General features: G+C 39.5%; 1 protein-coding gene across 1 annotated transcript; it reads right to left on the bottom strand.

Moving 5' to 3' along the window:
* Positions 1-1,131: 1,131 nt before the first annotated feature.
* Positions 1,132-11,433, bottom strand: rpl8 (ribosomal protein L8). The gene is made up of 6 exons (XM_048603189.1): positions 11,168-11,433; positions 9,121-9,266; positions 8,575-8,716; positions 4,599-4,817; positions 4,028-4,143; positions 1,132-1,348 (listed from the first exon to the last, which is right to left on the bottom strand). Exons 1-6 carry the CDS (start codon positions 11,220-11,222, stop codon positions 1,190-1,192), a joined length of 837 nt encoding a protein of 278 aa, XP_048459146.1. The 5' UTR covers positions 11,223-11,433; the 3' UTR covers positions 1,132-1,189.
* Positions 11,434-11,633: the final 200 nt, after the last annotated feature.

Here is an 11,633-nt window from a genome sequence, read left to right as displayed (position 1 = left end):
TAAACAACAGTGGTGCTATTGATGGCACACTCAAATGAAGCAGTGATTTGAAGGCACTCACCTCTGGAATTTTTGTCCATGTGTGTTTTGTAATAAGGTCATGGGTTGATCAGCCCTGGTGAAACCTAAACTGTGTCAGTGTGCAGGTGCTACGTGATAGCATTACTGATGACTGAGAATAGTGATAGGTGTTAATTGGATTGGATTTTCCCTGCTTCTTTTCTACAAGATGTGCCTAGGCTATTATCCGCACTGTCAGGTAGATGCAAGTGTAACTACACTGAAACAGCTTAGTTAGGGGTGTGGCAAGTTCTGGAGCACCCATCTTTAGTCCTAATGCTAGAATGTTGTCAGGCTTCATAGCCTTAGCAGTATCCAGTGCCTCCAATCATTTTTTGATGTGAATTAAATCGAGTCAGCTAAAGACTGACGTCTGTGATCGGGCGGGGGGGCTCCAGTGGAGGCCAAGATGGGTTATTCACTCAGTATTTCTAGCTGAAGATTTTTGCAAATATTTCAACTTTACATTTTGCACTGATGTGCCAGGCTCCCATAAATTTGATGGAAGTATTTGAGGAGGCCTTGGCTTGCACCTGTGTTTGCTGTCTGGGCTGAGAATAAGGCCACAACCAGAAAGGAAAAATGGAGAAAATACAACTCCAAAGACAAATTTTTACCAAGTGATGTATTTGAAGAGTTTACTGTAACTTACTACCTATATATTTTCATATACACAACAAACTTGAGATCCATTTCTGTCAATTACTATTATCATACTATAAGATGGTTCACTGCAGAATTAACCCAGGGTTTCCACACTATTTCTCACTTTGCACCAGCTTAGTAAGCTCATGATGTGAAGGGTGAAATATAATCCTACATGATTATTTTCTAGAGTAAAACTACGTAGTGCCTTTGCAAATGGTGGTACAAATCCCTAATTACTCCACTGCATACAACCAAATCAGCATGCTATTTTTAATAATCTCTCAAAAATACAGTTCCAGTTTTGCCAGTCACTACACCCTATTCTAAGTTTACTGTCCACCTGTCTAGCTTGTTGCTGGGAAGCTGCAGTCAAACAGCCCAACAACATTTACCAGAGATTAAGAGCAACAGCCACAAATTAAGTTTTTTTTTTTAAAAAGTAATTTTTATTGTGCCAAATTTATGTAAATACACGAAGAAACTAGTTCTCCTTTTCCTGGACAGTCTTGGTACCACGCAGTCTACCGGTACGACGAGCAGCAATGAGACCAACCTTGCGACCAGCTGGAGCATCTCTTCTGATGGTTGATGGCTTCCCGATGTGCTGATGGTTACCACCACCAAAAGGATGTTCTACAGGCTGAGGAAGAAAATATTTGTTTTAACAAATCCCATATGCCACAAGTCCTGTAAAGCCCATTATATAAAAATCAATATGGAAATAAATCAGGCCATTTGATGCTTGAATTCCCCACGTCCAGCAGTCCTGATCCTTCAGACAAGACAGGATAGGCTCAGACTGTTCCTCATAGCAGGGGAAAGTCTAGAACTGGGTTCACAGCAGCTGAGTTAACCATGAAGGACTCTCTCTCTCTCGCTCTCTCAAACCCTCCCCTTGCCATGGGTGTGGTGACCCTCAAGTTCAAGTAATATATGAGTTGTGTCTCTCTAATGGGAGAGCAGCCCTATCATCCTCTGGGAGTATGGTAACTTTACATCCTTATATTCTGTACTTACCCACCTCCAGTCTCACTGCACCTATTTTCACTCTTTAGAAACTCCCTGTTCTATTCTTTTCAGCCCCCACATCAGAGACCTCTCTTACAGTTCACTGAAGGTAAGTGCCACAGATTCACAATCCATCGATACTGTTTCTAATTTAATGCTTTTTCCACACTGCTTACAATACTGGCATTTTTTGTGTCATCAAAATTGGAAAAGGGTATCATCAGCTTTGTTATTAATAATAATGAAAGGTTGAGGATCCAACACTAACTCTTGGAAGGTATCACTGATCACATCTTGCCAATTAGAATATTTGTCCATTATTCCTACTTTGGTTCCTGCCACTCAGTCAAAATGTATTTATCCAGGTCAATAATTAACCCTCAATCCCGTAAATTTTAGCTAAAGGTTCTTAGGACATACTTCACTAAATGCCTTCAGGAACTAATTTCCCAATTAGTTACAAATTCAAGATGTTCCGTAAACAAATTGTCAGTTGTAGGACCTACATTTCCGGAGATGTTATCAGTAGATTCTCCGATTTCCCTTTATCATGTTTATTAAATAGTGAGATTCACTTTTTTTTATAAAAGCAAAAAGAAACACTTCATGAATCAAAGGGATGATGTGTGGACAAGATCAGAAATCACACAACACCAGGTGAGAGTCCAACAGGTTTATTTGAAAGCTTGTAAATAAACCTGCTGGACTATAATCTGGTGTTCTGTGATTTCTGACCTTGAATCAAAGGGAATTTGGAAGACTCTAAATGTTGCACCTGCAACAAGTTTACCCAGTTCCTTAAAAACATTAAAAACTACTTTGGGCTGTGCTGGAACCTTAGAGGAAGTTTGACTTGACAAGCTCGGGGAAGGAAGGGATGCAATCTTACAGACAGTATTTTATAATTTTTTTAAAACTTATTATGACCAAAGGGGAATGGATTTAAGATAACATAATACAAATATGATGCTGCAAACTATCATAATGCAGGAACAGTAAGCAACTTTGGCTGATGAGAGCAAATTACGTCAATGATTTACATGGTCCGGCCAGATCTGGTCATAAATGGTAAACTACTTTAAGCTTGCATACATGGACTTTTAAAATTAGACTGCACTAGGGAAAATGGAAATAGATGTCAGATCATGTCAAATCTGAAGCAGCAGCTAGTGTGTGAATGGACACATTGTGAATTGAAGGAAAATTCTTAGAAATTATAATCCAAAACTACCTTAGATCAGCATGTTACTAACACAAATTTGCATTCATATAGACCTTAAACATAGAAAAATGTTTAAAGGCACTTCAATGCAGCATGATCAAACCAAATTTGACATCAAGTCAAAAAGGATAAAAAGAATGGCTAAAATCTTGGTTCAAATTGCAGGCTTTTAACAATACTTCTGAATTTGCTGAAGAGAATAGAGAAGTGGAAGTTTTAAGGGACTGCAGAGCTCATAAAAGGCACAGCTGCTATCAGTTGAGCAAAGGGTCTGGGAGTACAACAGTTCAAATTTGGGAAACGGCAGTTTTTGGCAGGACGGCATTGCTAACAGTCATTTTTAATGTGAGATTGTCAAAGAATGGGCATTCTTGTAGAACCTGACAATGTCTGATGCTGTTACAATGGAACAGAATGTAAATGAGCAATGTCAGGCAACCACGAACAGCTTGTTGTAAGCTTCAGAGGCCGTACTGTGGCAAGAGAACCACTGATGATTTGCTGGAGGGAACAAAGTGACGACATTATAATTTTGATCAAGGGAGTGAACTGTTACATGAAGCTGATGTTGTTGACCAAATCAGACTAGAAAAATCAAAATGGACAAGGAACAATAGCAAATGTTGATTTGAGATTTGGATTAAGACTGTATTTGAGAGGATAAGAAACCTGAGAGATATTCAAATAAACAAAGAACCGCCAAGCCTGGAAATCTGAAACAAAAACAGAATTGCTGTATGAACTCAGCAGTTCTGCAGCATCTGTGGGAATAATGCTGAGTTAACATTTTGAGTCCAGTGACTCTTCATCAGAACAGTTATTCGAATCCTGAGCACCAGGATAAGTGGATGTGATCTGTGATCTTTCCCCTAGGAGAACGATTGCCTGGAGACAGTGGTAGCAGGAATTTCCAAGAATATTGAGGTTGAGAGTGTTTTTTGGATGAGTGGTAACAATTGAAAGGGAAACAGAACAGCATCCAAGTAAAGGGGACAGTGTCAGTTTCCATAGGTGCCAGCATGAGAATTTATGTGGTCTGCGGTTTACCAAGAATGAGGCAAGGAGAGCAGGAGATGAACAATCACTTACATTCATAGCCACACCACGAACACGTGGCCAGCAGTTTCTCTTAGCCTTGTATTTGTGATATGCCCGACCCGCCTTCAGTATGGGCTTATCAATACGACCACCACCAGCAACAACACCTGAAACCAAAGTAAATACTTAACTAGCACAATACAAAAATTATACTGTAATCAGCTTCAGTAACCCAATATTCTTATGTTACAAATCCAATTGTTTCAATATTGTGTTGCCAAATTCAATTACTTTTATTGTACCAACTCTTACATAACTAAATATCAAGATACTGAAACAATGTATTACTTTTTTGATTAAATTAGACAAACAACTAACTATAACACACACAAGCTATAATAAATGATAAAGCACTGTTTAAACAATTTTGAACTAATTTTTATTTGTGTAAATATTTACACAATACATTTTAAGTCTAAACCAAGTGCTTCCCTTTACTTAGTTGTGTATGTAGTTCAAGTTAAAAGCAATAAACTGCAAAGGAGTTGAATTTTTTTTGCGTAACAGTCAACTGAATTTTTTGAAGACCTTTGTGAAAATTGTCAAAACAAGTAAATCTTACCAACAATAGCTCGATTCGCGGAGGAAACAACTTTCTTAGAACCGGATGGCAACTTGACACGACTTTTCTTAGTCTCAAGATTGTGGGAAATGACTGTGGCGTAATTACCAGAGGCACGGGCAAGTTTGCCACGGTCACCTGGCTTCTCTTCCAGGCAACACACAATGGTGCCTTCTGGCATAGTACCCACAGGAAGGACATTTCCAATGTTCAACTGAGCTGCAAGCAAGGAAAAATTTGCAAGTTTGAGTCAACTGTTTTGGTATGATTGTCAAATATTTTTCCAATATATGCTGCTTAGTTATATTAATTAGGAAACAGTTACAGAAATGGGGGCATCAGGGAAAAGCAAAAGGCAGCATCATTGATTAGTTGTTTTAACCCTTTTTAAAAAAAATGTAATGGTGTTCCCACACCACCCTGCTTCTTGCTGAAGCCAGATTAAACATGCATTAATGTAAAAAGCCACAAGTGTGAAGATGATGAGACTGGGAAGAGGGGTGCATGTACAGATAAAGAAAAAAATTGGAAGCAAGGTTCTAAGTAGACAGGAGAGCATCTGTTCAGCAACACTGGGACAGGCACTCCAGGTTTTTATGGCAACTGAAAAGTAGACTCCATGGCCCCAAAGAGAGAGAGGAAAGAGAGCACCCAAGTGTTTATTTGTAGAAATCCCATTCATCTTTCCAACTATCCAAAAAACACTTTCCAGCTTTTTTTAAAAGCACCTTCAAAACTACAAGCGACATGAGGCAGTCAAGATAGCACCAATGGACTACAGCATCACTTTGAAGTAATAAAGGATTGAAGAATGGTAACAGGACAGATGCATTATTTCACTTGGAATTATACTCAAGATAGGGATGACAGAAAATTCAAGCGTCATGCCTGGACAACTAATTTAGAGTCGTAGAGTCGTACAGTCATACAGCACAGAAACAAACCCTACAGTCCAACCAGTCCATGCTGACCGTAATCCGAAACAAAACTAATCCCTCCTGCCTGCGCTTGGCCCATATCCCTCCAAACAGTGCTTATTCATGTACTTATCAAAATGTCTTTTAAACATCGTATCTGTACCCGCATCCACCACTTCCTCTGGAAGTTGATTCCACACATAAACCACCCTCTGTGTAAAAAGAAAATTGCTCCTCATGTCTTTAAATCTTTCTCCTCTCACCTTAAATATATGTCCCCTGGTTTTGAAATCTGCCACCCTAAGGAAAAGACACCTGCCATTCGCCTTACCTATACCCCCCATTATTTTATAAACTTCTATAAAGGTCACCTCTCAACCTCCTCTAAGTTCCAATGTTAAAAAAAGGTCCCAGCCTCTCCTTATAAATGAAACCATCCAGTCCCAGCAACATCCTGCCAAGTGTCTTTTGAACGCTCTCCGACTTCATAACATCCTTCCTATAACAGGGCGACCAGAACTAGACATTACTCCAGAACAGGCCTCAGCAACATCCTGTACAACCTCAACATAATATCCCAACTCCTACATTCAAAAAGGTCCTAGCAATGAAGGCAAGCATGCTAAACACCTTCATAACCACCCTGTATATACATGTTGCAAACTTCAAAGAATTATGTAGCTGAACCCCAAGGGTGCCTGTTCCACAACACTACCCAAGGCCCTACTTTTAACTAAGTCCTGCCCTGTTTGTTTTACCAAAAAATGTAATATCTCATATTTACCCAAATTAAACTCTATCTGCCACTCCTCAGCCTAATGAATCAAGATTTCTTTATAATCTTAGATAACCTTCTTCAGTGGGCACTCTACCACCAATTTTGGTGTCATCCACAAACTTACTAACCATGCCAGTTTTCATCAAAATCATTTAGATAAAATGATCAACAAAAGTGAATCCAACACCAATCCATTGAACACCACCAGTCACAGGCCTCCAGTGTGAAAAATAACCTTCTACCATCATTCTCTATCTCTTGCTGGGAAGACAATTTTGTATCCAATTGGCAAGCTCACCCTAAAACCAATGCGATCTATCTTTTACTAATTGGTCTACCAATCAAAACTTTGTCAAAGGCTCTACTTAAGTCCCAATAAACAACGTCTATCATGCTGCTCTGAATCTTCTTGGTTACTTTGTCAAAAAACTCAATCAAGTTGGTGGGAGACAATTTCCCTCTCACAAAACCATGCTGACTATCCCTAATCTTTCCTGGTCTTTCCCAATGCATACAGCTCCTATTTTTCAGGATCACCTCCAACAATTTACCCACTGTTTAAGTCACACTCACAGGCTTGGTTCAGACTTCTCCTTACGTCCCTTTTTAAACAAAGGTAAAACATTAGCCATTCTCTACTCATCTGGAACTTCATCCATAGTTTTAGATGGTACAAATATTTCTGCAAGGAGCCCCAAAATTTCTTTCCTAACTTTCCACAACATCTTGGCATCCACAAGATCAGGTCTCAGAGATTTATCCACTTTATAATTTTCTAAGACCTCCAGCATTTCCTCTTATGTAATGTCAGCCAATTTCAAAACGTGAATATTTCCCTGAGTTCTCTAGCCTCCGTTTCTTTCTCACATTAAAAACTGACAAAATATTTATTTAGTCTCTCCCATCTCCTGAGGTTCAACATGACCTCTGATTTTTAAAGGAGCCCTATTCTCTCTCTAGTTGCTCTCTTGCTCTTAATGTACTTGTAGAATCTTTTTGGATTTTTTTTACCTTATTTGCCACAGTTATCTCATATCCCCCCTTTGCCTTCCTGATCTGAAATGTGCGTTGCTGCCACATCGCACCATCATCCCAAAATGTTTAATAAAAGCTTCTATCACAGTTTTGGAACTTGGATCCTTCATAACTTTATTTCAATAGTTACCTTTTCCAGGAACTAACTAACTAACTAAGACCAGAGTTAATGCAGAACCTATCTGGTTTGTTTGATTAAATTATTTACCAAAAACCATAATAAGACCTTAAACTACAGGAGCAAAATCAGGACATTCAGCCAAGCAAGTCTATTCTGCCATTCAATCATGGCTGATTTGCTTCTCAACTCCATTCTCCTGCCTTTCCCCATAACCCTTGATCCCCCTTGTAATCAAGAAACTGTCTTAAATACATTCAATGTCTACGCCTCCAAAGCCCTCTGTAGTAATGAGTTCCATAGAGAAATCACTTCCTGGCTGAAGAAATTTCTCTCCATCTCAGTTCTATAGGGTCGTCCTTTCACAGTGAGTCTGTGCCCCAGGTCTGAGTCTCTCCTACGAGTGGAAGCATCTTCCCTCAACCTTCTAAACTCCAAGTACAGACCCAGAGAGTCCTCAACTGATCCTTATATGACAAGCACTTCATCCCCAAGATCATTCTTCTAAACCTACACCGGACTCCCTCCAACATCTGCACATCTTTCCTTAGATGAGGTCCAAAACTGCTCACAATATTTCAAATAGGGTCTGAACAGAGCCTTATCTGAGGGGATATATCTCTGCTTCTGTATTCCGACCCTCTTGAAATGAATCCTAACATTGCATTTGCCTTTCTTACTGCCAACTGAACCTGCAGGTTAACGTGACGAGAATCCTGATCTAGGACTGCCAGGTCCCTTTGCACTTCAGATTTCTAAAGCCTTGCCCCGTTTAGAAAATAGTCTTTGCATCTGTTCTTCGTGCTAAAATTTATAACTTCACTTTGCCAAACTACATTCCATCTGGCACTACTTTGCCCACTCGCCTTGCACGCCCAAGTCCTTCTGCAGCCTTCCTGCTTCACAACACTATCTCTCCTTCCACATATCTTGTGTCATCTGCAAACAGAGCAACAATTCCTTTGTCCAGATCACTAGTGTATAATGTGAATAGCTGTGGTCCCAACACTGACCCCTGTGGAACCCCACTAGGCACCAGCTGCCATCCCTAAAAAGACCGCTGAAATTCACTAAATTTCATATTTACATATATCAAAAAAATCAATTATATAATTTCACACATCTTACCCTTCTTGCCACAGTAGATAAACTGACCGGTGTGAATACCCTCTGCTGCAATGAACAGCTCAGTCCTCCTTTTGAACCTGTAAGGATCTCGGAACACCACCTTTGCTAATGGAGCACCACGACCAGGGTCATGAATTATATCCTGCAAAGTAAACCAGAAATCTAATTACGTTATAATTAGTACTGCCATAAATTTAGCTATTTAAGCTGCTGTGAATTTTGAGAAATGTTTATTGTTTAATCCTTAAACATGAGAAGGGAAAGATTTAAAAAGGAAACGGAGGTCGATGCATGTATGGAAGAAGCTGCCAGAGGAAGTGGGGAGAGGTGGGTACAATTACAACATTTGAAAGGCACCAGGATGGGTACATGAATAGGAAGGGTTCAAGAGAGATATGGGTCAAATGCTGGGAAATGGGACTAGATCCGTTTAGGATATCTGATCAGTGTAGACAAGTTGGATTGAAGAATCTGTTTCTGTGCTGTATTACTGTGATTTATTTAATCCCTATATTAAAAAAATTCCATTCTTAAATGAATACTTACCTTGACGATACCCTTAATATAACCATGACGTTCAGCAAAATCCACAGCTCTCAACTTTGCAGGACCTTTCCTGTGTTTCACATGAGCTTTGAAGACAGAGCCTGCACCCTTTCTCTGACCTCTAATTACACGACCCATTATGCAGCCTGTAAATACAAAAATCCAGTCTAAATATGTTTCCCCTCCTAAAACTATCCTAAAAGTTAAAATAACATGGATAGTATACAAATTTCAGAACTATTGAAATTTTGCATCCAGTAAATTAGTCAGTAAAATGTAAAATTACAGGTATAAGAAAAAAATGGCCCAGATATTCTGATGGAACAGCACAAATTAGAGTTGCAAATGAGAACCATATGGAATCCCAGACTCCATGGAAACTGCCCAGGAAATTAAAGATTCCGATGGTTCATTTGACACTCCAGAAGAATCTATCAGAGGCAGAAAACTCATATAGTTCCACTGTTGGTTACCCCAGGAAAAGTTAGATGAATAAAAACCTAGTTCAACTACTCGTCAATGTTAAGCTGAACGCCCAACCACACCTGACAATCACTTACCATCTCTGGCATCAAAATTCTGTAGTCCCCTCCTCAACACATTCTTTGATATACCCATAGCAATCTATCATTTAGCTAGCACCCTAACCTCAAATGCCTATCCTTTTACAGTATTATCAAAATGTTTGGTTATTTGGATAACACAAGTAAGTGGGTAAATATATGGCAGATGCAGTATCATATGTAACAATGTGAAGTTGTCCACTTTGATAGCAAAAACAAAGAGGCAGATTTTCATCTGAATGGCAGTAAAATTGGAGAAGAGATCTGGGAGTCCTCAGGCACTTGTTTTGTAAAGAAGCTGGCGAAGGAAATTATATGATCATAAAACCATAAGATGTAGAATCAGGCCATTATGGCTTTTCTTGTTAGTTTTTAAGTCTTTGAAATCTACAATCACAGGTTGTTATTCTGCTCTTTGTTTTCTTAATACTGAGCTCGTATTTCTTTTTCCCAGATCTTTTACAAATCGCACTGTAAGTAATCATGCAAGTGCAGCTGGCAAAGACACCAATTACATTTATCTACACATCAAGAGGATTCAACTACAGGAGCAAGAATGTTTTGTTAAGACCATACCTGCAGCAGTGTGCGCAGTTTGGTCTCCTTATGTGAGTAAGAATGTTCTGGCTATTAAGGGAGTGCAAAGAAGGTTTACCAGACTAATTTGTGTGATGACAGGATTGACACATGGGGAAGAGACCGGACTATATTCACCAGAGCTCAGAAGAATCAGGAGAGACCTCATAGAAACCTTTAAAAATTCTAAAAGATTAGAGGGTGGATGCAGGAAGGATGTTCCTGATGACCACCAGGGAGTCCAGAACCAGGGGTCATAATATAAGGATTAGGTCTTGGATGAGGGAAAACAAATTCTTCACCCAAAGAACGGTGAGCCTGTGGAATTATCTGCCACAGCAAGATGTTGAGGGCAAAACATTGAAGACTTTTGAGAATGATGTAAATATAGCTTTTAGCACTAAAGGGATCAAATGAGACCAGCCATGATCACGTTGGTTGGTGGAGCAGACTGAACGGCCTACTCCTGTTCCTATTTTCTACGCTTCTATGCTGCTGGACATTTAAATCTCAGGTCATGGCACACTCACTGCTGCAAGAGGACGTCGTTTGACTTCTCCGCAGTAACCTTCACTAGGAGGAACTGTTGCTTTTAGCTACTCACGGCATTTCTAAAAGACCCGGGAAAGAGAAATACTAGCTCAGTATTAAAGAAAACAAAGAGCAGAATAACAACCCGTGATTGTAGATTGCAAAGACTTAAAAACTAACAAGATACGCAATAATGGCCTGATTCTACATCTTATGGTTTTATGATCTTATAATTTCCTTCGCCAGCTTCTTTACAAAACAAGTCTGAATTCAATTTATTCTCAATTCTTCCACTGGCAATAACCTAACCTAACCTAACCTCAAATCCGTGTTAGTACAAAATATACCAAATCAGGAAGGCAGGAAAAGATTAAAACCTTTATCGCTGTTACTTATCCCCAAATGCAGCGTCTTCACACCCGGGGGCTCCATGTTACTGGCAACAGGCCCCGCGATCGAAGATGTATTTTAAACTGCCACATATCCGGACATTCGATAAAATACATTCTCAGCAGAAACACCGACATGACGCTGACTAACTTTGTTGAACAATATTAGCCGGATGGCTGTTTGAACAGGGGATTAGAGTCGGATTGTCACCGTTTACCTCTCACCATAACGTCCTTACCTCAAGCACTGTCCAGGCGAAAGGAAGTCACTCTCCACCGCGCGACTACTTCTTCCGGACCCGTGGACATCTTCAGTAACATTAGATATCTCCACAAATAATGTATTAAAAATAAAAGATGATTCTTTTGAAGGCAAACCGAGAACGATATTTGTCAAAATTAAAAACATTTTAAAATTGAACGGCAAGTTGTTTGCGCGGCTTGATATTGCATG

This window comes from Rhincodon typus, chromosome 11 (assembly GCF_021869965.1).
Source record: "Rhincodon typus isolate 14 chromosome 11, sRhiTyp1.1, whole genome shotgun sequence".
In the NCBI taxonomy this organism is placed as follows: Eukaryota; Metazoa; Chordata; class Chondrichthyes; order Orectolobiformes; family Rhincodontidae; genus Rhincodon; species Rhincodon typus.
The sequence above is the reverse complement of the archived record's forward strand: the minus strand, read 5'-3'. Positions and strand labels throughout refer to the sequence as shown.